Genomic DNA, 26,311 nt, shown 5'->3' with positions numbered 1-26,311 from the left:
TGTTAGCCCCACTGTTTGTTTGTTAGCCCCAGTTTTTCCTCCACTGTTTGTTTGTTTGCCCCAGTTTGCCAGCCCCACTGTTTGCCACACTATTACTTACTTACACACACAGACACTTACCTTTTTACATCCAGCAGCAGCAGCACCCTGCGCGCTGGTCAGCCAACGGAGAATCAATGACTGCCGACTATGCAGTAATCACATGGGACGGCGCCTGTGGCGTGGTGCCGTCCCATGTGATTACTCACATAGTCGCCAGTCACTGACTCTCCGTCCGCCGAGCAGCGCGCAGGGTGCTGCTGCTCGGCGGACATGCGGACCGGCCCTTCTGGCCATCGGCCCTTCTGGCATTTGCCAGAAGTGCCAGATGGCCAGTCCGCCCCTGACTGGGTGTCATCTTAGCGATTGGTTTGTGTGTCAAATGTGTTCCTACTCTGTTGAAATGTGGAAAATGGTCTCCTAGGAGTAACACTGAGAAAGAGACTGAAAGGGTGGTACCAGATCATGGTCTGTTAAGAAGTATTGTATAATCCTGAACTTGAATCGGTGATTGGGTGATAGTTTATTTCACTATCAAAGGGTGGAGCTGTCGAAGTCAGCAAATTGGATAAAGTCATTTCAATTAAAATCGAGCAAACTTGGTTGTCTTTGTCTGAAAAGATTCGTACGGTACGCTACGACATACAAGGGCACGCTACGGCGTGGAAGGGCGTACGCAGCTACAACACGTGGCAGCAACAGTATTTGGTCTTTTACCATACATTCGCACAAACACGCATACTTGTAAAATAGTACACATTAATGGTAGTTGAAACACATAGTCAGTTATGTCGAAATATAGTACTATTTATGTGTTTTATATAATCTATATGCACATTAGTGAAATATATGGAACAGGTTGAAGGAATCATATCATGTGTGGTATCATAATAAACCTCTTAACATTTGCTACTGTTTGGTTCACTCTGCAAAGGAATCGCAGAGTGCATACACAAGTTATGAATGATAGGGAATTATGAACTACTTAAGACTAAGGAATCTTGGCGGGAAGAGCAGAGCATACCCCCTGGAGAGATGACCCCCTCCTTTGGATTCTTTAGGATGAACTAGCCAATGATTGACAACCCCTTGGACCTTCCTGAAACCTGGACCAATAGAAGCAAGCTATACCATCTTCATTGTATTACTGTATTTCTGTGTGCATATAAGCAGCAGCTTTACATCTAGTGTTCAGACATCTTGTCCCCAGACTTCAGGATTGAATGACTGCACACTGGATCCAGAGCGCCTGCGATAAGTAACGGCTGTACTTAATATTATTTCGCTTGAATTATTCTGCTACTTTTTGAGAATAAATCTTTGTGCTTTGGAAACACAAATCGAGGTTCGACAATCGTTATTGGCTAGCGACAATACGCACTTAACAGAGTGAATTATAGTGGTTAGATGGTAGCTTCTCATATCAGATGCAACTTATGATGATGGACCTGATAAGATGTTGATATAAGAATTAGAATGAGGAAGTGCTCCGACGGTCTTTAGACATATTTGCTGTTTTGGGCATCTCATACGCCCAGGTGGGGTATAGAGTGTTTCACAATTTTCATGAACACCACATCTTCAGCTCTTATTCTCCACTTTATGCTCCAGCTCTTATTGATTATGAGCAGGGTCATAAGCTAGAGAAAAAGACAACTACCAGATAATGTGACCTCTTCCACATCACATGGCCTCCTCACAAAACAGGAGAGTGACCCTGTGACAGCAGCACAAGAGATCAGAGGAGGCGGGACATGCAGCCTGCACCATGTGAACTCCATTGTCTTTCCGGGGGAAAAAGCTGCTTGACTCTGATGTATTTCATCAAGGCAAAGTAAGTAAGGCGCTCACTGGTACTCCCAGTAGGGGGTGAATATGAAAAGACTTTGGTGTCTTAGTGTTTGAGTGGGGAGCTGAATGGTGTTTTATGGCAAGTGGTAGGTAAGACAGGCATTTTGGGGTAAATGGTGTACTATAGCTCATAGTAATATTTTTTTGGTGACTGAGCATTGTGTGCAGTCTGATGTGTTTTTAGCATGTAAGGAAATCTGATGTGTATGGGACATATTCTAAAGGACATGCGATATCTTTGATAAAATGTTTGGAACGCCAGAGGGACACATGCGGCCCTTGAAGTACATCAGTTTGCCCAACACTGGTATAGGAGAAAAATTCAGCTAGAAGGGACCTGGGGCGTTAACAAAAAAATGTGAATATCCTCCATGGTTCTGATCCTGGGATCTCTACAAGGACTCTCGACAAAGCATTCGGTAACAGCTGGGAGCACATACTCTTCGAAAGCGGGAAGTTTAGGCCACTCAGAAAATAACTTTATTGCACTGTTCTAATGCTATATGTCAGAGGTGTCCAAACTCAGTTCTCAAGGGCTACCAACAGATCATGGTTTCAGGATTTATGTCTGTAGAAACAAGGGTGATAATTACTGATCCAAATAGATTAACTCACCTGTCCATGATTAAAGAGATCCTGAAAACATGAACTGTTAGTAGCCCTTGAGGACTGAGTTTGGACACCTATGCTATAAGTAAAATCTCATGCTATGCAAATTGTATTGTATAGGATTCACCTAGACATTGTATTTCCAACTCAGCATGTCAGATCACATTTATTGCACTACCAAATGCCCTAAGGGACAATGGGGGCAATCTCAGGTCCTCCATGATATATTCATATAGAAAAACTTCATACATCAAATCTAATGTTCTTCAGAATTCATATTCAAGTTTCTGTATATTTATAATCAAGGCAACTAGATACAGCAAATATGTAAAACTTAAGTGTTAAAATAAACGTAAATCGTGCATTTAAAACCCATTAAAAAAACGTAAATCCATTGTCATTTTCCTGGAGGTCAATATACTGTTAAGTATATAATCCACGTTTCTGTTTCTTCTGACAGAGGAAAGTGTTTTTTCCTGTTTCTGCATTTCTCATTTTTAAGAAACTTGTTTGCATAATTGTATATTACTGTGTCATTATATCTTTGTATACCTGTATAAGCCATATTAAACACCATTCATCTGATAGATTGGCTCTATAGATTGGTTATTAGAAATGCTACATAATACAGGAGGTTTGTTTTAATAACAATGGTTAAGTTTAATCGTAGTGGAATATAAGTCAGGAAGAACCAAAGAACTTCCACAAAGTGTTAGATACGGAATCAAATGAGGCTACCTTGGATAATTACTGGATAAGATTAATTCACCTGTGCTTAAACAGTAACTCACCGAGAGCCATATATCCCCCCCCCCAGTCAGCCTCCACCCCCTATGTGTAGCCACTGAGGAACTATGTGGCCCAGAAGCTACTAACCTCCAGTTGGCCGGCTGCTGGGAGACATCTTATCATCCATTTAGTAACACATCTTACTTTATAAGCAAGCCTCTTGTAATCCAGCATCTCTTCATAGTAAACACGGGTAAATTATAGTACACAATTGTTTACAGGGCCAAGTTAATTTATAAGGTGAAATTGAAAACAGAAGTAGGTAAACAGAGGCTCTCTACTTATCAAAAAATAATTTGCGTAAAAAAAGTTAAGCTACCTGTACGGTGCAGTTTTGGTTTACATCAAAGTATTTGTACTGGCTTTTCTAAGTGGATATAACCAGGATAACCAGCTTCCATGGGACTGTGGTGCTGAGTGTATTTCAATCCCTGTGCTTCCCCACAGCTTAATATATTCAGGGTCACTTCATCTTTATATTTAGTCCATGGTGTCAACTCTTCACAATGTGTCTGCCGCCATCTCTACTGGTAAACCAGAGAGTGAGATTTCACACTACTCCGAGGTAGTAGTGTGGCTGAGCAATCCAATGTGCTGAGTGAAGGCTCTGGCTCTTTTGTTTGGGGGGTGGGGAGGGTGTGTGTTTGAAGCCCACCACTCAAAGTCATTCTTATCTGTCTGATATTTAGCAAAGCAAAACAAATACACAAAAAAAAAAAAAAGGGACAGACTAGCCAGAACCTGTAAGTTCTTTTCTAACAACAAATTCTAGGTTTTTTTTGTACTTTATAGTAGACATCCGTGAAAGAAATGGTGAACCCCAAGTAATCAATTACTAACCACCATTTCATAACATGATTATAGACAATTCAAAGATCATGCCCATTATTAACTGAAGATATAGCGCCAGAGGTTCTGTGAAGATGATGATGATATTATTATTATTATTATTATTATTATTAATAATAAGTGACTAGTATTCTTTATTTTTAACAAGGATTTCACAGGTCACTTGACCAGCAGAACTAAAGTGTTTGATAAAACTAGAATGTGTCATGGTCCAACCACAGCTCCAGTTAGGTGAAGCCATCTAACGAAGGATTAAAAACCTCTTATAATGATCAGGGCAATGTTGCTGAGGAATTGTAGTCAGTGGAAGCACATCAATTATATAATAATAAAAGTAACAGTTACCCTTTGCCAAACACCTAAAGTACTTCTTCTCCATGGCAATTGGTTAGAGTTCAGCAAGTGTTGTAGAGGAGAGTTGTTTGAACAAATGTATTCATTAGTATGAAAACATTCAGCACATACACTACGCAGTTATGCTAAAATACTTGAAATAACTCATGTATGGACATTCATGTGTCGCAACATGTCTGGGGAAGAGGCATATCTGAATTGCTCATGCTAAACAATACACCTACACCTCACACTCCAATCATCTCCAGATTAGAGTTACACATCAGTACTAATGGCGATTCAGAAATAACCCCTAAAATTTAATATCAAAGGCAAGTCTAGTGTTTCATAAGAGAGCTACAAATACATCTAAACATTTCTGCTGCTTATCAGAAGATCATTATGTGAATGAGGGAGAAGCACATAGCCTATTACATGCACTGAACTATCGGGCATTTGGGTCAACTGGCTGGATCAGGCTGTGTGTGGGCAGCATGTTAAAGAACATTGCAGTCTGTTAGATTGGGAGCCATTTCAGGTGTAGACAAAGTACATGTTTAAAAAAAGAAAAAAAAAAAAAAAGATACTTTTAAATGATGGTTCAATATTTGTATTGTCCAGTCTCCTATCAAGATACAAAAAAATATTTGATTTAAATTTGACGGGTTTATATTTGTTTCTTCAATAAAGGATTCCAATAGAGTAATTTTTCCGCTGTCTTCTGAGTGTACGTTAAAGTCTTATAAATAAAGTGTTATCCTGCAGCAAAGTGGCTAAAAGGACAAGGAAGTGTGTAACGTATGTAGCCTTTTATTGTCTTTCAATTCAGCAAATACCCAGATTTATTTAATACCTTTATCAATAATTTTATGAATCCATTTTCAACTCGTGACAAAAAGCACAATATTTGGTTATGTATATGGTTGATAAATCTTTACAATGCTAACTGTAGGAGAAAGCCATAATCATGGTATAAGTCCTTTCTTTCACTCAAAAAGTACATAATGCAACACAAATGCAATATGTTTATAACACCACGTAAATATTAAAATGGCACAAAAGCTACATAATCGTGTGTGTACTGAGCAAGTAATCAGACAATAAAAGATTCCCATATGGAATGGTTTATTACATTTTAATCCCACCAAAATGCAGCATATACATGTGTTTAAAGCACTGGACAGGAATGAAGAAAGGAAAGGCCTTTGGAAATTAAGACACAAGACGGCATGCACACAATTTCCACAAGATTAAATCCAAGAGAGTCCTCCTTTCCAGCATGATTGTATATTTATTCTACCCGTCCTCCCTGAAACCATTTTTGTTTTTGTATACAATAAAAATAGGATTCGTACTTCAGTAAAACACCTCCCAAACTGTAAAGGCAGACAGATAAATCTTTGTGATTTGTAACAAAAAAAAAATAAAAAAAATTAATATATATTTATAACAAAATGGACCTTTCTACACTCCCCTCACAAAAATATGGCAAAATTATAAACAAAACACAAGCACACAAATCAGACGGATGTTGAGGGCTGTTAAGTTGAGAGGAACCCCCCCCTCCCCCTGCCAAAATGATTCTCTTATCGCTTCCAAAACTTTCCTGCCAATCTCTAGAACTGAACATCACAATCACTTCCACGCTACCAAATTTCAAAATAAAGCATCGGTTAAGGGATACACTGGTACAAGCATGAGATTTGTTCTCTGCTGTTCTGGCGACCGAGAGTGATGGACCGGACACCGAAAATACCATACGGTCATGCTGTTTTTCATAAAAGGCAAGTTTGTTTTAATCATGTATTTGTGTCTATAAACCTGGACTTCATTTATTTACGAAGGTAGGAAGCGAACGATTCAAATAAGATTCTACATCTAAGGCTCATAGTCCAAAATTGGTTGCCAAGACCCACACTGACGCTTTTCTAAAAATATGACAAACATGAGAACATTAAGGGGGATATAGCTGCTTGTGAGTGAACTCTGCTATACTGTCATTATCTCAGAAAACCAACTGCAGCTTTTGGATTTGATACACCCCTTCCCTGAGCAAGCCTGAAAATCTTAAATGATCACATAGATCTCAAAACTGAAGATCATTCTTTATAAATTGACTGGATACAGAGGAGCTAAAATAACCAGAGTAGTCAGTGGTTATTGCGGTTCCTACAGAGGAGTTGAAATGGCTCCACTGGAAAGCTACAGGGTTGTATGGCAGCCATGCAGCTTTGGTGTTCTGCAAGACTTGTTTAACGATTCATTGTGAAATACTGCAATGTATCGTTAGCAACGGCCTTTGTGAATATTACATCCTAGTTCAGATAAGCACAGACAATCCTCCCATTACAATCATGTAAGTTAAAAAAAAATGAATTTGAAATTCTTGTGTACAGTATGTGGTACCTGAACAGTAACATTTCAAAGCCAGTTTGGAGAAATGGGATTGCATGATGAATCCGGCAAATTAAACTTTTTTCATTTTTTTCCCCCCGAAACAATATTCACGTATTCAAAGCGGCACAACAATAGGATTGCAACTTAATGATTCACTTCCTATAAAGTGATGCTGGTCTGTAACCCCCAAGCAAATTATTATTGGAGCCTGCCAATAAATTTTGCTGCAAAATTCCTGCTTTGACAATGATCACACCACCAGTAGAAGATGGATCAATAGAAAACAAGAGAAAGAGCCAACGGTTTGAAGGCTAAGGAACATATCACAGACCATTTTCTATCTGTAAGGTGCAGAGAAATGTGATGCTACCTGTTCTGGCAGTGAAAAGGTTACCCGAACCCTAAAACTGTGGCAGGTGTCTTGTTGAGAAAGTGCTGGCACCTGCCTCATCTGAAGTGGTAATAGTACAGTTTGCTCTTCCTAGCGAAATGTCAGCGTCCATTACACGTTATATAGGTTTATCACAGTCGGTATGTAGACCTGGGGTCCCAAAAGATTACAATACAGAATATTTAACAGGGATGGTACATTCTGAATTTGGGAGAGATTACACTTAGGTTAGGACACTGCTGCAAGGTTTGAGTACAGGAGAATGAGAGAAGCTATTATAAACGGTAATACCTCCTGTAGTTTCTTTCCAGCAAAAGTCTCTTATTAGCTCAGTATGTCAGTTTATATTTACCTATTAAATAAGGCAGAGAAGAATCAGAAGAGAAGTCCCTGGTCTGAAGCATGCATCATTATTTGCATTATTGATTAAGAGAATTTCAAAAGAACCCATTGCTGATTGTATAGAGCAACGATCCCCCTGGTCGCTGTGATCATTTTTCAGAAAGTGAAACCTCTCAAAAAAACAAAAACCTTAGAATGATTTATATCTGGTCTCCATTTCTCTTGGAGGTTGGCAATGTAATCTTCTCTTCTAGAGCATAAAGCCTCTAAAGTTTGCCCAAGTGTATCATGATTTCCACTCATTGCTCATGTTCACAAGGGGCAGGAGTGGACATGAAATGTGATAACAAAACCATTTAAGAGAACGTCAGCATCCTTCTAAAGACCTTTAGGGCTCTTTAGCCTGTTTCTGGGCACAAGGTTGGTACATAGTGCAAGGCAGGGGAGTTTGTAGAGCCCAATATGTATTTGCTGTATACACAGAAGTCTGATATGGTAGAGTCACTCTCTCTTTGGCTCTGTTAAGACAGACGGCCTCCTTGCCTTATCCCTGCTTCACTGGAACAGCTCGTTGGCTTTGATATGCTCTAGCTGTTCCCGTAGTTTCCTGAAGGATGGTCGCTGGTTGGGGTCCACATTCCAACACTGTTTCATCACCTCATACACTACAGGTGAGCAACCATCTGGTGAATCCATCTTGTATCCTTTCTCAACCCGAGGTACAACATCTTTTAGGGCCTAGAAAACAAAGAATTCAGAACAATAAAACTTACTGTTCTAAAAGATCATTTTTACAGCACACCATCAAGCAGTAATATCCTTAACAATTGATGACCAGACAGGCATACCTTTTATTTCAAAGTACAAAAATATGTATGAAGGATGTGTGTTCATTCTTTCCAACAGCTGTAATAAATTGGTGTTCAGGAGGACTGTGACCACAACCACTCCATACTTATAGAATAGTATAGCAGATGGCAATGGTAATCATGGAATGGCACTAAAGTACCACCGTGTTTAGTAAATGCACACAAGTCAGTATATACTTACACATGTATTACTTTCAATGTGCTTTCACTTCTACATCAAAGTCAAACTATACAAGTTATACAAGTTTATTTACATACAGCAAACTGTTGCTTATATCACTCACCATGTGCACAGCTAACTCAATGGAGTGACTACTATAAGCTACATGCTATACTTTCACAATGATACTCATGCTGGTGCCCAATGAGGAAGTAGTAGAGATGGGAATATAGATTCATGAAAGTTATCATCCCTTAATTCTCCTTCAAGTGTATGGAATCCCTACCATAAATAGGTCAAAAATCATACTATTGTACAGAGTCGCCAGTGATTGAGCAAATATAGGTGGTATTTATAGAACACATTTCCATTCACTGCATCAATAACAATTCTGTCCAGAAACCAAAGTCCTGTACCAGTGTAAGCATCATTTTACCTAATGGCTAAATATCACTCCCTGTAACCAGGGAGTTGAACCAATATACTTACAATGCGTGGATAAGGCACTCGCCCAAAGGAGTAGATTTCCCATAGCAGAATCCCAAAACTCCACACATCAGACTTTGTAGAAAAAAGCTGGAAAACAAGCATTATTATTATTATTATTATTATTATTATTATTATTATTATTATAGCTCTTAATGCATGCAACATCCAGGTTCAGGTAGTATTTAGATTTTTTTCTCTTTCTCCACTTAAATTATACGCCTACAAAATACAGTGGGGCATTTAAAACTGTTTTACTGTTGTCCATTCAACCAATGAGGTTTGCTAGGAAATCAACTTTATTCTGATAGGTTAATTACCTGCAGAACAGTTTTCATAAATGTCCTCCATTACGTTTTATTATTATTTAACAAATTTTTATTGGTTGCAGGGTCATAAGAAAAAAAGTCAAAAACACAATGTCAGAAGGCAACGAATGGTTCTAAGCAGAGGAAATGAACCCATGCATACCGAGGGATATCCATATGCCATGCTTCTCAGGGGAGGACATACAATGGGGCGTGGGGTGGGGGAGCCAGTGAAAAGGGGGTGGTAGGGTTATTTAGTTGTCTTTGCAGAAAACAAACTGGTCTATAAGAATGGACTACTGATTCTCTTGTGTCCATTTGGAGATGAGATGTATGGTCTTAAACCACTAACAGCACAATCTTCCCTTTATTGTGTATTTTTATCATTCCTATGCTTTCTTCTCCGTGTTAACACTTATTGCTGTATGGTCTTCTTTAGTATTGTGAATGCACTGTCTAGTTTACCAAAAGTTTTCTGCTTATTATTGCAAACATTAGCTGTTTTAGAGTTACTAATTCCTAAACCATATCACATAGTAAAATAAAGAAATCTCAAATTTCCTCCATATATACACAAATACAAAAAAATTATAAAACCATTACAAATTGAACTTTTTTGCCATTGAACGTAATCAGTTTCCTGCATGGCTTGTAAAATGTTTAGTTGGATGAGCTATTAAATTCAGGGTTTTTTCCTTCTGCTGTGGAAAGTAAAGGTGGACCTTTCCTCTACACATAGATCTGAGTGCTGAACTGAATAGAGTATGAATGCAGTCTATGAATTTACTAAGTACTGAAGAAATTGCTAATGCATGTTTCTTGTGTTTCCATAAGGTCACTAGTTCCTAAGGAGTAATGTGAATATTAGGTCATTCCACAAAATGGGTGCTTCCACTGTGCAGTTGATGGGTTCATTTTAGCCGATAAATTTCCCTTAAACGTCTAGCGGATAGAAGGGGGAAAAAGATAACACCTTACATTTTCAGTGTAGCTCTTGTATGGTCGTTTAAGACATGAAGGTGTAAAATGCCTCTTGAATAAGAGCACATCTTTGAGATGGTACATGATGTTTAGTGGTAGGGGTACTATTCTTCAAACATGGAGAAAAGGGTGAGTATTAGTAGCTATTAGATTAAAATACTCAACTGTGATTGGATAACCAGCTGCAATCAAACCCAGTTTTATCCTTTCTAATATGTGGGATAAGAAGTCTGTCCATCAAACTTAGAGTGATAGCTCCCCATACTGTTTAAGGCTAGTGTTAGACAAATTTTGGAACTGCAAAATCACATACTTGCATAATGCAATCAGAATTATTCTTGAACAAGTGCCTTATGAACAAATGTTCAACATTTGTCAAATTTACCATATCACAGAAAGTATTCCAGTGCCTATAAAGCAGTATACAGAACACCGTAATATTACTATAATAAGTACTATACATAATGTAACACCCCTAGCATCCTCTCCTTCATTAAACTGTGTAACAGAACTCCAGGTAGTAACTGTAGAAAAAAAACACATGTATGACAAATCACAGCAACAATAATGTATTTGTACACTTGCCTTCTCCCGCAAAGCCTCTGGCGCTGTCCACTTGACAGGCAGTTTGCTGGTGTCCTGCGTTGCAGAGGCTTCCTTAGTAAGTCCAAAGTCACTGACCTTGGCAATGTTGTCTTCTGAGACTAACACATTGCGAGCCGCTAAATCTCTGTGCACAAAATTATTGTCTTCTAAGTACTCCATACCTTCTGAAACATCTCTGAGAAAGAGAAGAATGTCTGCAATGAATATGGTTACCTGATGAAGACTTATGTTGCATACCTATCATTTTGTTTAGGTGTTGTCCCTACCTAAACCCTTTTATGGGTGATGTCGCCTGTCCAACATCAGATTACCCCACTTTCTACAGCCGTTTTATATTTAAAATTGTAACATTAAGTGATAAACTATTGTATCAAGATGCTCACACACTTTCTAGTTACAATAAGACTGAACAACATACTTCCTGTTAATATGACCTTGAGTCAATAATAGTCAATGGTGTTGGTTTTGGAATACTTACAAAGAGAACTTCAATAAACATTCACCTCCAAGCACCGATCTTCCCCTAGACCTGAGATAGTCCACTAAACTGCCCTGGGAAACAAAGAATGACAAATCCCTGTCAGAGTAGTATTGCTGGAGTATAGTCAACGCTTTACGTACCAGGAAGAGAGATTCCTGTTATGACATTGTAGTATACAAACACAAATCTTAAAAACAAAGACTGGACTAATATACTTTAAATCAAACAGAGTGCTTACATACATGCATAGCCAACAGGGGAACCACAATGAATTATGTTAATATATTGGGTTTCATCTCTAGTTAACTTGTTTAGAGCAGGTTGTAAGAAAGATCAGTCACCTTTGCCATGAACTCGGTAACGATAAACAGGCTGCTCTTATCTTCAACAATCACTCCCAGTAACTGAACCAGATTCTTGTGTCGCAATTGCCTAAAAAAATGCAAATTGTAATAATTTTTATAACTTCAGTAAGGTAACAGAGCATAGGAGATTATAGTATCCAAAAGAACAAACAGATATACAAATATTAGTTACCATGGTGCGATATTAAAGTGCAAAGCGTGAATATAGGAAAGTATATTTAATTGAACACTAAAGAACCAGTTGTAAAACCCATGTACATAGGTGCTCCGATACCTGTTTATGAGTACAAGCCCCCTTAAAGTGAACATATCACCTACACATTTTGTGGGCTGAATCAGTAGACACCTTCAGTGTGTAGGCGACAGGTCCATATTAGGAAGTATTGAGATGTGTTGGGAGGCATGCACACATTAGGATGTCATCTGCTTTAAGAAAAAGTCTGATGTACACAATAAAATGTGCTTTATCTATTGTACAGAACAGTCTATGGGTATCATAAGGGTGAGAAGCACAAGTCTGTCCAGTAGGAAGCTATGGAAATGTGTGGGTAATTTTATGTGTATTAAGAAGTATATGTCATTGGTAGGTGAAGGCTAGTATATGTCCAATATCTAAGTATATTAATGTGTGTATTATGAAGTGGTGACAAGTATACATTGGCTTATATCAGACAACTCTCACCTCTTCCGAATACACAGATATCAGTGCATGTACGACTTACCACCTCCTATCAACATACAGTCACCATAAAAATTATTCAACTCCTTTGGAATTATTCGTATTTACTTTGGAGCTCTTATTACTAACCAATATAAAACACTATGCAATGTCAAATTAACACTAAGGGCTAGATTTACTAAGCTGCGGGTTTGAAAAAGTGGGGATGTTGCCTATAACAACCAATCAGATTCTAGCTTTCATTTATTTAGTACCTTCTACAAAATGATAGCTAGAATCTGATTGGTTGCTATAGGCAACATCCCCACTTTTTCAAACCCGCAGCTTATTAAATCTAGCCCTAAATCTTTTTCTTAATTACAAAATATATATTCACAAATATTTATCAATTTGTTTTAATACTTGGTAGAAGCACCTTCAGCTGAAATTACAGCTGTAAGTCTATTTGTCTACCAGGTTTGCAAATTTGGACACTGCAATTTATTGCCCATTCTTCTTTGCTTTGGCGACTTGAGCTCCACAGGTCTGATGGGGACGGTTGGTGAAGAGCAATTCTTTAACATCCTCAGAGCATTATGCTCCCTCCACCACCCTTCACAGTAAGGACAGTTCTTGGGATGATGTGCAGTGTTATGATTGCTGTAGGATCGCCTGTTCTAAACAAATTCATCATTATGCTATATCCTATTGTTTATGATGGACCTGGCTGTGCTATAGGAGATAATACATATTTGAAATCTTGTATCCTTCCCCTGATTAGTGTAACGCAAAAAAAAAGTATTATTGGAGCTGCTATGAACGTTTTGGGATTTTTAGGGAGAAGTTGTTTGGTAAATGGTCTAACCAATGTGGGAACTCAATTGAAACACTAATTATATACAGATGGATTCAATATAATGTGTCTTCTAAAGATCATTGTATCCTATCTCTTATATAGGTGGATCTTAGCAAAGTGTTTAACATTTAATTTAATGAAGAAAACAAATGCTTTTGTTTTCTTTTTTTAATTGTGACATTAAAATATTGTGTGTAGTTAAGTGGTAAGAAGGAATCCATTTTGATTCCATGATATAAGAGAATAAAATGTGAATAATGCAAAGAGGGTGAATACTTTTATATCCTGTACATCAAATAGGAGATTGTAAATGGCACACGATCCAATGTGTGCATATTAGGAAGACATGAGATTTATGTACCATACTGCGTGTTTGAGAAAGGTCAGAGGTACAAGTCTTATTTCAAAGACATTAAGAGCTATATATGCTCTGTAGAGTAGTGATTTCCCCAAATATGTGACTTTTAGGTGGAAAGGGTGAGGTGTTTGCTCCGAGGTCTGTGTATTAGGAGAAGGTGAGATGATGTGACCTTGTATCTCTATTAGACCGAGATGACCTGCCCTGATATATATTTGTATTACAATAATGTGAAGGGTACATGCTCTGGATGTTTCAGCTATCTATACTCTACTACTTTACTAATGTCCATAAAGACCCCTGTACTCACGTCATCACCAAGGCCTCCGCAACAAAGGCTTGTGCCGTCGCATCATTCTTGATACACTTCACAGCTACCTTGGATCCCCTATAGTCACCCAACATGACATCTGCAAGAACATTAATAAAAAATAAATAAAAATGAGCAACACATTTACATACATCTAGAATAAAATCAGAAATAAAATATAGATGTTCAAAGGGGGTTATACAAGAGTCTAAATGAAAAACTATAAATCTTTGGATCGTTGATCATCAAATTCTCCACCTTATCTTCTGTGTATGTAGATAGAGTTAACCCTCCCCAATGACTGCACATACATCATCATCAAGCTTCATTATCGGTATGTATGTTAAGCCTACAAATAGTTTCAAAATAATAATTAAACAGCTTTGCAGAGAAAAGTAAATGTGCATTATAATATACAATCTATACCCCTAACCTCACAAGTGCCTTATTATTAAGACTGCTTCCGGTTGCTAGCCTGCAGGTTAACACCAGCTCTAAAAATTGCATTTCTGATACTTCCAACATGGCTGTTTATGTACTACACCTGTCCAGTACACTAGTCCTACCTATCAGACACATGAGGAGGATTATGATTAATATTACAAAATATAGCATAAGGCGCTAAACAATATATTTTAATAGTTATCTACACATTTCCTCTTGCTGAATATGTGCACTTAAATACCCAGAGCTTGGAGATTAACATTAAGGGGGGTATTCAATTGTTAGCGAGATCTGCTAAAATCCCGCGCCCGAAAATTATTACAGTTAATACGGTAATATTGCGCGTAATTACCGTTAATACGTTAATTTACTCGCTGGATTTCAGCTCACAGCTCCCAGCGAGATATTATTAATTTTTATTTATAAGGCGCCACTCAGTGTCCGTAGCGCCGTACAGGGACAAACAAGTACAATACAAGGTGGGACGGCACGGTACAGTAAACAATAAGCACAGTAAGTTCAAAGCACAGCTAGAGAGAGGGGGGAAGACCAGCAGGCGCCGGAGCCCAAGAGGAAGGGCGCGGATGACGGGGAGACCCCCAGAGGGGTGGGGGAAAAGGTAGCTGGAGAGCAGAGTTAAAGGTGCAGGAAACAGGAGAGATGGCCCTGCTCAAGGGAGATATTACCGTAATAACGGTAATATTTTTCGAGCGCGGGATTTTAGCGGTTCTGGCTAACAATTGAATACCCCCCTAAATATGTTTGTTTTGTCTGATAATGTTTCTAACTATACTTATAAAGACAATATGTAGTTATCCACAATATGTTATTTAAAGGACCACTAAAGTTCTCATGTGAACCATGAAGGGAAAATACAGTATTTAGTATGAACACAACTTTCCACTGCAGTCATTTAAGTTACTAGTTTACATTACTGCCCCATGGTAATAATCCCCAGAATGCATTACACAGAGCAAGCCTGCAATGCAGTCAGTCACCATGTGCCAGTTTAGATGTACAAACACCTCTCTCTATAGATGGCAGCCTTGTATAGATGAGTGAAATGCATGATGGACATATTTAGTTCAGTATAAACATTTCATTTACTTCTGGAATATTATTCGGCTAAGTAATATACAGCCTTTCATATATAGCAATATCAAATACAAGCTTTTTAATTTAATAGAATGTAATCACTTAAAGCTGGGTTTCAACTTTATTTTTAATACCTAACCACCTAATGTCTGTAAATATATCCAAAGTAGACCCTAATCAGAGTGAATTTATGTTAAGCCACTCTTTAAATATTTAACTATTTTTAAATATCTACTCTAACTATTTTTGTATACATTTTATTCTTTATCAACACAATTAATGATCTTTTGAGTCATATTTAGTAGACTGATGCTCCCCTTCAATCCAGGTCTAAGACTTAAAAGACCCCCAAAAAGGAAATAAAAGTAAATAAATATATCTATCTATATATCTATATCCATCTATATAAAAAAAGAGCTACTACCATGACATTATTATGTGTTTAAGGAGCTGAACAGAACTGGGAGATAAGAAAGAAGCTATATGGGGATTTTTTGTCTATGTACACCAGACTTCCTGTTTTGTTTTTTTACTGAAGTCCCAGATAGTGGCCCTGTCAGTGTGAAATGGCTGAAAAGGAACTGTGCATTCAGTGCACAGCAAATATATAGATACAGGAACGTAGTCCCTGTTCTTCATACTACCTCCTGTGTTCTGAACAGAATGCACATAGGATCATTAGGGATGATCACTAGCGAGATGCTCAGTTTGGTCAAATCCAAGTCTTGTTAAAAATACAAAGTCTGTACATGCCTAATTTTTAAATGAAACGTAAAAGATAACATTCCCCAACTGAGTACCTCCAAATTCTCCTTTTCCTATGATCTGCAAGAGTTTCAGGTCTTTCATCTTCAAAGCCCAGCCACCTGAAAAAAAGTAGAGAGTCAGTGCAAAAGAGATTAAGAGGGATAGAATGTTAGAGCAAGACAGAAGTATAGACGGGAAACAAGAATCACCTGACAAAGGAGAGTTCACAGTGCAGGAAACATTTCAGAAACCAAATAACGCAGGATAGTTTATAATAAAGAGAAAAAAAAAAAAGAAAAAAAAAAAGCTTGCGACACATAGGGGGTGGCGGAGTGAGAGACGGAAGGGGTGGGAAGAAAAAAAGAAAAGAAAAAAAAAAGAAAAAAAAGAAAAAAAAAAGAGAAGAGAAGAGAAAAGAGACAAAAAGACAGATGCAAGACAGAATATTGGAGAAACAGAACCAGCCTTGAGCAAAAGGCAGTGGCCTGGCCACTGACCGTAGTATGGAGATGTAGGAAACCCTATTTAGTATAGCAAAAGTTATGAACGTGTCGAAGTCAGCAAATTGGATAAAGTCATTTCAATTAATATCGAGCAAACTTGGTTGTCTTTGTCCGAAAATATGCGTTGAGCACGCTACGCCGTGGAAGTGCGTATCCAGCCGCAACACGTGGCAATAAACAGTTTCTACACTTTTACACACATTCGCACAAACATATACAGTTGTAAATAGTACACATTAATTGTAGTTGCAACACAGTCATTGATGTCGAAATATAGTAGTATTCATGTTTAATATTATAAGTTATATTAGTAATTAGTAAAACCTATGGTTCAGGTTAAAGGAAAGGTGTCATGTCTGGTATCATTTTTATCCCCTATTCATCAGCAGCTGTTCGGTTCATTCGGCGAAGAGATCGCACATTGCATACTCTAGTTATTGATGTTAGGGAATAAACCTTTAATATGATGCCGACTATAAAATGCTAATGGACTAGTTGAAACTGGAGTCTTGGCGGGAAGAACGGAGCACATCCCCTGGAGAGATGACCCCCACCTTTGGATTCTTTAGTTTGAACTGGTCTATGATCTGCAACCCCCTGGACCTTCCTGAAGCCTGGACCAATAGAAGGAAGCCACACCATCTGCATTGTTTTACTGTATTTCTGTTTGTATATAAGCAGGAGCTTTTCATCTAGTGTTCAGTCATCTTGACCACAGACTTCAGACCTGAATGACTGTTCACTGGATCCAGAGCGCCTGCGATAAGTAACGGCTGTACTTATTATTTCGCTTGAATTATCCTGCTACTTTTTGAGAATAAATATTTGTGCATTGGAAACACAAATCGAGACTCGACAATCGTTATTGGATAGCGACAAAACGTGCATAACAAACGGTATAAAGACGGTTTGCAAAATTAACTACTGGAAAAAAGCATAATGTAGAAGAAATCAGAGCACATAAAATGCATTCTTCTATAATAAAACAAGGTGACATCTGTAGGTATCATTCCAAAGCATGCTTCGCAGAGAGTAGTTGGAGTACATGCCATTTGATTATAGAGGTATAAAAGGTTATATATCCTACAGTTACCTCCTTGTTATAGGCTGTTGATATTGAATGTAGGGTAATCGGGAAAGTAAATAATGAATTGGGGAATTGGGAAATTGGGGGGGGGGGGGAGGGGGGCAAAAAACAAACAAAAAGAATGAAAAACAAAAACACTTACTCTGAGAAAACATATCTTGAGCAGCCACTGTTCCCTCCATCAGTTTGGGCTTCGTCAGATTGGTGCATAGGCCATCAGCATCATTAGTATAGTGCTAGAAGAGGGAATGCACAAGGTTTCCATTACAAGTGAATTTCTCCTATACATCCACTAATAAAATCACACACTATTAAACCCACGTATAAGGGATACGTTTATTTACACAGCTGCTTCAGCGATACTGCTTAAAAATGAAGTTAACATTTTTTTTTTTATAAAAATGTACTTCAAAACTATTGTCAAATGTAAAAGGTTTTTTCAAATAAAGCATTTTTCATTAATTTTCTTTTATCATAGCCACCCTGAGATATTCCAAATAATAAACAGAGAAAACAAATGTATACCTCCTAATTAAAGCAACCTGTTATCAATGTTGCAGTCTGTATGTAAAAACAGTAAAATCACCAACATTTTTTTCATGATAGGCCCTGTCTTCATTAGGTCACTGCAAAGGCTATACAGCAAAAGGAAGTGGATTGCTTTTTATGCAAAAGTTATGCTCTCTCTAGAAAAGCTTCACAGTAGAAAAGAAAGAATTGAAAATAATTTTTATAACCGCTATGAATAAGAATTTTAAACATTGTACCAATATAGTTCAGTAAAATTGGTGCTTTACATATGAAGTAACAAACTCATTCCTTGTGGATATAATAGAGAGATATTTAACAAATGCTGTGTAAGACAAAATGAAACCTCAGCTAAAAAGAGAAGGTACATTTTGAGTCATGTACATAAAAACAGCCTTCAATGCATCTGGTCTAATTTAAGAAACTGGAGGGAAGTAAAATTAAGAAATAGGATATACCCAAGATAGTTTAATTTAGCCTCTAGTTTCATACACGTGCTTCTATTCCCCCATAAGTTTGGGGATGTTGAGGGTCCAGGTTCTGGCCTCAACTACCCTTTCCCATACCTCCCCTTTATCACCCCATGCACGAAACACATCCCATTAAGTTCAGTTGCACTACCAATACCAGATATCAACACAGACTTTGCGTGAACTTGCACTGCACATGTGCAGGAACGGACTTTATGCCAGTGAACGCATGCAATTCATCTTCAAATGCAAATGACACTTCAGAGAGCCTACGATTTGAAGAGTGTAACAGAGGAGGGAAGGGGTGTACGCACATAGACAATGTATAGTAAGGATGTGCCAAGGATCTCTTAGGTACATGGTTTAGCCTTATTTGCAAAAGCTACAGGGGAGGTGTAAGTGCCAACTGATAGTGATGACAGACACATATGCATGCCAGAACATGTGTTTGCAATTAAGAGCAACTGTAAAAATGCATTTTACATACAGTAGACATTAATATCCTGCTATATGTATTTCATGTAAAAAAAATATATTGTTATTAATGATTATATTATTAACAGGTGTAATGTATTTAATATTTTATTTTTCCATGTGCTCTGATGTTACCTTACATTGCACATATGCCAAGTGCCATATAGACAGAGGGTACTTATAATAGTGTTTAAATGGAAACACTTCTTCAGATTTCTGTCCATGTTTTAAAAACGCAAATTGCGTTCCTTAATGAATCAGGCACTTGATGTTCCTTTTTTGTATGTTATTTTAAATAGACATGTTTACCTGGCGGTTTTTTTACCCATTTCTATGAGTATTACTACCCTGATCTCTGGTAATTATTGCTGCATTTTGTATTGTGTTTGGAAACATAAATCAAATCTTAATTAAAAATAATAATTTAGGAATCGGAGCAGAGTGCATGACAAGCATCAGTATTGGTTATATACTGAATATACATAGCAGGAACTGCTTTTTGTAGGTCTTCCCTGGTTTTGTTTTAGACTGTAAGTTATATTTGTTTTATTTCCATTGGACAACACTGGTAAATATGCTAGGGCTTTATGAATAAATGATTACATTACATGTCTCACAGGGTTATAGCCGCAGTGCATAGTACACAGAGAAACTAGCTGTATGCTGTCATCTCAGCTTCAGTTCCTGGCACAGGAAGCTGGGTGAGGGGTTTACTCATCTTATTACATGTTATATGAGCTATAATGCTTGGCTTTGCAGAACAAATGCAAAAATGAGTAGGCTATGTATGCACTTCTGCAGGGACAGGGGAGCCTCGAATCACTGAAATCATCCCATATTTATTGATAAACAGATTAGCACAACATTCTGGCCCCTTTTTTACCTTCCATCTGGAACTTTACCCATTTGTTAAAATAGTACCATGGAACAGAGTTTATTTCTAGCTACACAAATTGGATGTAAGCCTTGGTACCTTGTCTCTACAGTGGGTGGGTGTGTACATAGAGAAGCTAAATTTGGCTGGGCGTGTTTCTTTTAGTAACTGTGTGCCAGTAAGTACCAGCAACTCCCATAACGATTTGTGTCTGTTTGACCAAGGATCTGGTAAGGTGACTGTTCTGTGTAGTGTCCTTGCAACCTACACCCTCTCGTTTATGTTTTACCAGCATAGTACACGTTTTATGTCCTTCACATATTATATTACAAACTGCACAAAGCATACATACTTGAAAGTTTCAAAAGTGAATTGTGTGTCTTCTACATGTGCATATGTTCAATACTTCAGTCACAGTATCTTTAACAGCGTACTGAAATACTCACACGTCTCACTAACTTCTTTAATATTAATTACACTATCCACCATTATGTACATACAAACATCGGGTGAATTATTTAACAAATCAACATTTTTCTCAGTAAATATATACTTAATGTTGTATTGTACTGTAATGAAATTTACACCAAAATGTCAGCAACAAGCTTTGCAATCCACACATGCAGAGAAATCATAACAATAGATGTCCATAATTTAAAGTTTTGTGTAATAATGTGAAATGACACAGGGAAAAAAGTATTGAACAAGCTTCCTGAAATTTATTTAATACTTTGCACAAAAGCCTTTGTTGGCAATGACAGCTTCAAGACACCTCCTGTATGGAGAAACTAGACGCATGCGTTGCTCTGGTGTGATTTTGCCCCATTCTTCAACGCAAATAGTCTTCAAATCTTGAAGGTTCCGTGGACTTCTTCTATGGACTCTGATCTTTAGTTCTTGCCAAAGATTTTCAACTGGATTCAAGTCAGGAGATTGGCTGGGCTATTCTAGCAGCTTTATTTTCTTTCTCTGAAACCAATTGACAGTGTCCTTGGTTGTGTGTTTGGAATCATTGTCTTGCTGAAATGTCCACCCTCGTTTGATCCTCAGCATCCTGGTAGAAGGCAGCAGATTTTTATCAATAATGTCTCTGAAGGAAGGATGAATTAGAAACTGAAAAAATATATGCAGTATGCTAGTACCATGTGCAGAAAAACAGCCACACATCATGATGTTCCCACCTCCAAACTTCACTTTTGGTATGGTGTTTTTGGGGTGACATGCCGTGCCATTTCTCCTCAAAACATGGTGTGTATTATGGCACCCAAAGAGTTCAGTTTTGTTCTCATCTGACCACATTATATTCTCCCACTATTTCACAGGCTTGTCCAAATGTTGTGCAGCAAACTTTAAAAGAGCTTCAACATGTTTTTTCTTCAGCAACGGAGTCTTGTGTGGTGAGCGTGCATACAGGCCATGGCGGTTGAGTGCATTACTTATTGTTTTCTTTGAAACAATTTTACCTGCTAAAACCAGATCTTTCTGAAGCTCTCCACAAGTGGTCCTTGGCCAACTCTTCTGACAATTTTTTTCACTCCTCTGTTAGAAATCTTGTGAGGTGCACCTGGTCGTAGCCAGTTTATGGTGAAAAAGTTCTTTCCACTTTTGGATTATGGCCCCAACAGTGCTCACTGGAATATTCAGCAGTTTAGAGATCCTTCTGTAACCAATGCAATCAGTATGTTTTGCAACAATAAGAAAGCGAAGGTCTTGAGACAGCTCTTTGCTTTTACTAATCATGAGATGTTTCGTGTGACACTCCTGATAATTTTTTTCACTCCTGTTGCGAGGTGCACCTCCATCAGTTGTGGCTGAGCCAGCTAGCAGGACTGCTTTCTAATAACTGATAGATTCACATTATTACCCAAAACTTAAATTATGGACATCTATGGTTTGATTTCTTTGCATTTGTGGATTGCAAGAGTTGTTGCTGACATTCTGTGTAAATTTCATTACAATAGCCACATTAAATATATATACTGAGAAAAATGTTGATGTGCTCAATACTTATTTCATCTACAGTATCTCCTTTTTTTTATGAAAATTGTTTTCCGAAAGCTAGCAGCATTTACCAACAATAGGGAGATTAATTGAACAAGCACTACAGCAGGTTAAAAAAAGAAACACTGCGCATAGAGTAGAAGCACATAGCATAAAATTACCCTTACCCAAAGCAGCAGTCACATAACTGGTGGCCTGTTTCTAGTTTCACTACTAAGCTTGTGAGCATTCACTCTGCACTCTTTAAACTCTCAAAGCAGCTTCTGTATTACATTGTGACAATAGTCATAATAAACTTTACATAATCAAGAACAGTCCATCACATGCATCTTATATTAATTTGTATATTTTGTTCCCAACATACAATGCAATAAGTGATATCACTCCTGTAGGCTAAAACAGTGACTTCTGCTTGTGTAGCCTGACAGCATCTTCTAATTGATGCCTCTTACCTCCACGAGCTGCATAAGGTTGTCAAAGTAGGCCTCTTCATCGATGGTCAGCTTGCCCGATTTATAAATAATGCGGTAATGCTCCACTTTACCCTCGCAGCTCACACATAGCGTGTAGTCCCCTGGGTAGTTCGTGCTCTCACGCACAAGAAAGAGGCCGGTCTCTGGAGGGTATAAGAGTCTCTCAGCCTGTTCTCTTGTAATCTTGCCATGAAACCATCTGCAAGAGGATGAGAGAGATGAATGAGAAAACAAACAGGAAAAAACTCAAACAACAAAACAGCGTAGAAAAATAGCAACTGTTATATGAGGTGAACCTAACCACCTGGTATATATTGTATCTTTACTAAGGACTTGTCCATCCAAACTGAATACTTGCTTTACATTCCAATAGGAATACAACGCCAGTATAAAGCCATGTAGATACCGCCGGCAAGGGAAGCACTGAACTCAAGGCCATACATGGCAACTTTCAAAACTTCTCTCCCGGGGGATCCCGCCCCCACTATATAATTCAGAAATTCACGGCATTGAATAGTGGAGGCGTGGCTTGATGGTGCGGTTAAGCTCCGCCATTCAATGACGTGAATTTCAGCGAATCCGTGAGGTTTGCCTACTCTTCCGGGAGGACTTCCCGATTTTCAGGGAGTCCTCCCGGGAATTCTGGGAGAGTAGGCATGTATGCTCTAGACTACTACATCATTTTATGACCTTTAATTCTGTGCGACATATTTAAAATAATCACTGTCCATGTAGCTTCTGAATAAGCATTATTTAATTGGATCTATCAATGTACATATTATGAAATAAATGGGTGCAGCTCATCTGAGTGTATATGGAGAGATCAGGTGATAACAATAGGTTCAAGGCTAAACACACCTACATCAGTAAAACTATACAATCTGTAGATCTTTGGCCGGAGGAGGAAATCATGTGCAAGAATTAAAAACTGAAACACTAAAAGGACACATACGGTATTTCATAATAAGATCCTATTCTACAATTATCGCTTTGTGTGAGGCACACAAAACATTTGAATGGACATCTTTCAGAAATATGATCATCCAAGTTTTACAATTTTGAGATCCCAGTACTTTAAAATAAATGTATTGCCTTCTGTGTGGGCAGATAAAACGATTTATGTCTAGTTAAACTTTCACATATATACAACAATGTTATTTGTTAACATTTATATGAAGCGGCTTGAGTTTTAGCTTTAGTTATGATTTAAAAAAATTCAAAACATTTTAGAAATTTTGGCTCAAATATAAAACAACCTGCATAACCAACACATTGTCAGATTGTCATCATCAGCTCAACCTTCAGACAAGACTATTATGATTCCTCTGCATAGTTTACTTAATGGAATAACTCTTTAGAACTGCTGTGTAAGTAGGCAGGAATGCAGCATTGAGAGAGAGTAAATAAAATAACGAGAAGGAAGGAGACAATGGAAGGGCTTGATGTATAAAGAACTTTAGCAGTTTGTGTGTTTGTGTGTTAGTAGTTTGCTGTAGACTCCGTGGCCTCGCTGATTGCCGAAACATAAAAGCAGAACACACTGTTACTTGCCTCATTGCAGCTATATGATAGACACTGTCGTTGCAGCGCACACTTCAGTTAACAGAGGTGAGTGCAGCCGAGAAACTGTTCTACACAAGGAAGTGCCACGGGAAAATATTATTGAAATGTTTATGTAAATGAAGGGCAAAGACCAGGAGAAATTACAGAAATAAAAGATAAAGAAACGTGAAAACCATATCACAATGATGAAAAATCAAGTAGTAAAGGGAGGGGAGGAGAAGCTACACAAGAGAAGGTTGAGACAAAAAACAAACAATTGTCAGAAGTTCAGGTAGTAATCAGCAAAACAGATATTCTAAGTTGTGATTAGCAAGACTTGAACTTGTCAGAGACTCCCATGCTTTACACAGGGATGTTGAATTCACTGCAAAAAGATAACAGGACAAGGATAAAAAACTAATCAGATTTTCCAGTCCTAAGAAAGAATGGCTACCAGATTGTTAGGCTATCATTCCTCAAACTTCAAGTTGCCAAACAATCACAGAATGTCTCTGTAAGGTCACTAGTTCCTACTGAATAGGCTGCATTCTCAAAAATATTGGTCCAGCCAATAAAAGAGTTCAATCAACAATCTCTTGGTGATGGGTGCACTTTAATGAAACGCTCACATTCATTACTGCCTTGTGTGATGTGTTGACCTCCAATGCTTATGGAAAGTAAGTGTTGTACCTAATGTTAAGTGTTTGATGATTGGCTGGGTGTTACATAAAGACACTGCTGGCTGCAGAAGCCAATGTGCCTTGAGAAAGGTGTCAGCAGTTAAAAGGACTATAGAATCACTCCTCCAGATGAAAAGTGTACGCCAGCTGTGGAACCTGGGACTTAACACCTGAATGCTTGTAACATTATGAGACACTTGTAGGGGTGGATTTGCTTGTATCCTATGTTGATTTTATTTTGAGATATATATATATATATATATATATATATATATATATATATATATATATATATAGTGTGGGTGCGTTTTTATGATCATCATCATTTATATAGCGCCAGCAGATACTGTACCGCTTTACAATTGGGAACAAACATTAATAAAACAATACTGGGTAATACATACAGCCAGAGAGGTAAAAGATCCCTGCTCGCAAGCTTACAATCTATGGGATACCAAATCTATCTATATCTAGATATCCACATACATACATATATATACACACATATATATATATATATATATATATATATATATATATATATATATATATATATATATATATATATATATATATATATATATATATATATATATATACACACACATATTGATTTTTATCCCCATTTATATACCATCTCTGGGATATTGCCTGATGAATCATTCTGAAAACTGACTACACAAAAGAGAACACTGATTTAACTGACTGCAATTAGTGTCAACTAAATGACTAAACTTGACTTACAAAGTTCATATATGTCTCAATGTCCGATTTACAAAAACATCTACATTTTGATTTGTTTTATGATGTTTGCGCCTGATTTATACACTGCTTTATATCAATTACTGCTCATCACAGGAGAGACTTTACAAGTTCATGGCCAGGACTCTGACTGAGTACTAAGAAATAAACTGTAGCTCTGGTGAGACAAACCTTTGCTACGTAAGCAGTACTGGTTTGCAGTCTGGCATTGAATAAGCTAGCTGGCTACAGTTTGACCCATTGCACTCGTAGCAGCATTTACACTATATATTACTTCAGTAAACTTCTATAAATCACACAAGAGAATAAGAGATCCCTCAATTGAATGGTAACCTATGTTACATAGCAAATCTCTTACAAAACTACTATAAATGATCAGTTTCTCCATTCTCACACCTAAGATTAAATTGGGAAATGAGAAAATGTTTATGCATTCCAGCTTTTTAGATACATAGAACTGCCTTTTAGTTCATGGTGGAGATAAAGTATTTTTCTGAAAATTGTCCCCTTACATGAGCCTTGAACAGTCAAATCTCACCAGAGGCTCTTTCTTGTCCTGCTTAGAATTGATACTGGGATTGATACAGCAGCTT

The 26,311-nt window shown here is 37.7% G+C and overlaps 1 protein-coding gene across 1 annotated transcript in view; it reads right to left on the bottom strand.

Annotated features, from left to right (window-relative positions):
• Positions 1-5,578: 5,578 nt before the first annotated feature.
• CSK (C-terminal Src kinase) overlaps positions 5,579-26,311 on the bottom strand; it is a 59,322-nt gene continuing 38,589 nt past the window's right edge. The window contains exons 5-13 of the mRNA XM_075208231.1: positions 22,714-22,933; positions 18,057-18,150; positions 16,378-16,443; positions 14,039-14,138; positions 11,833-11,923; positions 11,489-11,562; positions 10,990-11,185; positions 9,119-9,205; positions 5,579-8,338 (exon numbers count right to left, since the gene is read on the bottom strand). Coding sequence (XP_075064332.1) covers positions 8,156-8,338; positions 9,119-9,205; positions 10,990-11,185; positions 11,489-11,562; positions 11,833-11,923; positions 14,039-14,138; positions 16,378-16,443; positions 18,057-18,150; positions 22,714-22,933 — 1,111 coding nt within the window. The 3' untranslated portion in view covers positions 5,579-8,155. The remainder of the gene's footprint in view (positions 8,339-9,118; positions 9,206-10,989; positions 11,186-11,488; positions 11,563-11,832; positions 11,924-14,038; positions 14,139-16,377; positions 16,444-18,056; positions 18,151-22,713; positions 22,934-26,311) is intronic.

The sequence above is a fragment of the Mixophyes fleayi genome, chromosome 4 (assembly GCF_038048845.1).
Source record: "Mixophyes fleayi isolate aMixFle1 chromosome 4, aMixFle1.hap1, whole genome shotgun sequence".
Taxonomy (NCBI): Eukaryota; Metazoa; Chordata; class Amphibia; order Anura; family Limnodynastidae; genus Mixophyes; species Mixophyes fleayi.
Note: the sequence above shows the minus strand (reverse complement) of the source record. Positions and strands in the feature narration are given on the sequence as shown.